General features: G+C 37.1%; 1 protein-coding gene across 2 annotated transcripts; it reads right to left on the bottom strand.

Moving 5' to 3' along the window:
• Nucleotides 1–242: 242 nt before the first annotated feature.
• Nucleotides 243–2,587, bottom strand: LOC141440285 (uncharacterized). 2 transcript variants are annotated; one of them, XR_012452678.1, is made up of 3 exons: nucleotides 2,013–2,587; nucleotides 778–1,288; nucleotides 243–727 (listed from the first exon to the last, which is right to left on the bottom strand). XR_012452678.1 is itself a non-coding variant. In XM_074104757.1 (2 exons), exons 1-2 carry the CDS (start codon nucleotides 2,349–2,351, stop codon nucleotides 875–877), a joined length of 753 nt encoding a protein of 250 aa, XP_073960858.1. In that variant the 5' UTR covers nucleotides 2,352–2,587; the 3' UTR covers nucleotides 248–874. The 2 variants fall into 2 exon arrangements, 1 of the variants encoding a protein (XP_073960858.1); XM_074104757.1 differs by having other exon boundaries at nucleotides 248–1,288.
• Nucleotides 2,588–3,219: the final 632 nt, after the last annotated feature.

Genomic DNA, 3,219 nt, shown 5'->3' with positions numbered 1-3,219 from the left:
AGTGGTGCTCCCGCCTGGTTGGATGGAGGCCTTACTTGCATTTAGCCTTAGATTGTAGCGACTCCTAGCGCCATCTAGTGAACAACAATAGAAACTCCGACCGTGTTCTACATCGTGCTATCGAAGTTTCTCAACGTGGTCACTTATATACAAGCTCCGACGCTCTTCCTTCGGACTTCGGTCCCCAGGCATAATAGTTGATCAAAACAAAGGTGTGGTTTCATAAATCAGCTCTCAGGGTTAATTTAACAAAACAGTTTTATTACTTATATTTAATTTTTTTAATAAAAATGTGAACTATCTATCTTTAGATAGTAAAATTACATTAATTTTTTTACCTTTATGTCATCAGTTCATCACAAACTCCTTAAGAAATTTTAAGGCTGTTTCACCATCCACTGATTAGCTTTAACCAACGGTTAAATGTGATGCCGTCTCCGTCTATTTGAAGAAAACAAATAGAGACGGCATCACACCTAACTGCCAGTTAACACTAATCAATGGATGGTAGAAACAGCCCCTTAGACTCAATTCCTATATTGTATACCACGTGTTGTCAACCTTATTCTGCCTGCTGCCTCCTTTGAGATATTTATTTCTAAAGCTCCCCGTTTCTTATACTTAAAAAGTAATATCATTCAACTTGTTTCGGATTGCTCATATTGGAGACCTTTCAAATCTCGTATTGTAAGCGCAGCATAGGACATGCACCAATGGAATGGATGACCTGGTTAATGCTGCAGATTCACAGTAGATGCAGGTCTTTTTCAACCAAACCTGAAGGTCTGTGAGGGAGGTAATGTTGGAAGGCAATGATGGACTTCCTACGGCTGATCAGAGAACTATTGCTACTTCTGCGCAGTATTTATCATCTTCACATCCCAGGTTGAACTTCATCACTTTCAACAAACTCGTACCTTACATTCTCCGATTCCGTCTCACGATTTGACTGTGAACCCTGCATTGAACCATCGCACTGCTGCAGCTCTCCCATACTTAACTTGAAGCATATCTTGTTTATCTCGTGCTGAGCTATAGCTATCTCACGATTGGATCTTCCAGATTCTCTTAGCTTGTGGGCGATGTATTCCCCATATATGTCAAACTCGTCCCGTGAACAGACTTTCTCGGCCAGGACTCTCATACACTTAAATGCTTCGGTAGCCGTTGTTCTCCCTTTATTTTTAACTTTTGTAAATTTAATTGGCTGTATTTTCTCTGGTTCACTGTCTAAAGCCTCGTATTCAATGTATTCAGCGTACTCAGCATCAGAGTTTTGTTCCATGTTCTGTGTAAAATACAGAAATTGATTTTAATAATTGGATCACAGTGAATGAAGCGATTTTGTTAATTTATTTACATAATACAACAATTATTTATGTTAAAAATAATATCGCCGGTTGAGAGGAGAAATTGACTAAGTAACATTTTTGTGAAAATTTAGACTTAGCTCAAACAACAGAGAAAGATTTACTGATTCCGAATGTGTACACACTATCTTAAAAAAATGTTGCTTAGTCAATTTCTCCTTTCAACCGTCTATATGACAGGATATTATTGTGCCATAATAGTTTATAACAGTCTCATTTAATTTATAGTATAATGTAACCGTAGTTTTTAAGCTTTAATGCAAGTATGTAGGATATCTTACTTTTTAGTTGCCTAATAGCATTAGATAACATTATTATAAATGTGGCTATACCCTACCAGGGTGCATAATATTGTAAGACTTATTAGAATAAGGCCTTATGTATTTTATATTTTTTGCCAAATAAATAAATACTAAATACTATGAACTTAAGCTGGCTGTATTTCCTTGTTGTATTACAATGCTTATACATTGATCAAGGAAAGAAACTTCTTAGTCCAAGAAAGCTGCCAGCTCTTTGGTCTTCTGCGGCATCAACTAACCTCTATGTTATTTCCTTAAAAGCTTCAAATAGCTACCCCACCAGAACAAAGACCCCTTGTTTAAGTATAACTTCGGTTTTAAATTATAAAAGTATCTGTACCTCCGCATCGTCACTGGTATTCTCGTTTGTTTTCCGCGCAGGTTTCACACAGTTATTTAGCAGGAACAACAAATGTTCGTATCCAAACCAATATATCTGTTTCGGAGACAATCCCTCTTCGTTTCTCTCCAAACGACGATGTTCGCGGCGAAACTGATTTTTCAAGGCTTGGAATTTAAGGTCTATCTCTTTTGGATTTACAGCGTACTTTTCACCTAACACTGTGTAAGCTTCGATTTTCTTTGCTCGCGTTCTGTAGTCATCACACTGTGTATCCCATAAACATGGAAAGCGACGAATATCTTCTATAAGTGCAAGCGTACTTTTTCTATCCCACATTTTCAGAACAAAAACTAAAACACAAAACACGAATGACGTTTGGCAGAGTAAAATGCCTTTGATTGAAAAGGCGTTATTTGTATTAAAAACGCAAACATGTATTTCATCAACTGACAGCAGTCATTTTTACTACGTTTCGTATTGTATTATCATTTAAAATGACTTTTGCTTTGAATGAAAACGAACTTTAGGTTGATTTATTTAGTGGTGAAAAACGCCTTTGGTAAAAAAACGAGAATATGCATATTATATCGATACGACGTGGCTAGAACTAGAACGAGAAGTGTATCTATATACTTGGTATCTACTCCAGTCTTTAGGGTACAGTACACTTCAATGAGGGCTATCGTTTTTTGTCTCACTAGATGGCGCAATGTTCCGTGAGGTTTTCAAGTATGGCTTTCAGTCTGTTATTACGGGCGTAAAAACAAATTTTAGATTAAAATCATATTTAATACACCTTAAAACCGTACCATAAAAATATCGAGCATGCCACAGTGTTGCATAGTCCCCGTTTTGTTCGGAAAAAAGGGAGGACAAAGGTTTCCGAAAGACAAAACTGTCTCAAAACACAGTCATTCATTGCCCCCGGAACGCATATTTGCCATAATTAATTTCAGATATTGCAAAATATTCACAAAATTATTCTAATTTTAAATAAACCCGCGTAGCTCATCCAAAAACTATGAGATTTGACATTTCGGAGACCTCACGCTACACTAGCGCCTCTAGCGGCGAATTCATACGCGATAGCCCTCATTGAGGCGGAGCTGAGCGGAGATGAATGTGCAGATTGCAGAAACTAAAAATAATCGCAATAGTTGAAATTCAGGTCTAAGTCTGCTAACGTAATAAAGTTCATCCTTTA

The sequence above is a fragment of the Choristoneura fumiferana genome, chromosome 22, assembly GCF_025370935.1.
Source record: "Choristoneura fumiferana chromosome 22, NRCan_CFum_1, whole genome shotgun sequence".
Classification (NCBI taxonomy): domain Eukaryota; kingdom Metazoa; phylum Arthropoda; class Insecta; order Lepidoptera; family Tortricidae; genus Choristoneura; species Choristoneura fumiferana.
The sequence above is the reverse complement of the archived record's forward strand: the minus strand, read 5'-3'. Positions and strand labels throughout refer to the sequence as shown.

Excerpts from the sequence above, each read along its gene's own strand:
- LOC141440285 (XM_074104757.1), bottom strand. The coding sequence starts at position 2,351 with ATGTGGGATAGAAAAAGTACGCTTGCACTTATAGAAGATATTCGTCGC. Across the intron at positions 1,289-2,012 it reads ATACCAGTGACGATGCGGAG|AACATGGAACAAAACTCTGA; the intron begins GTACAGATACTT and ends TATTTTACACAG.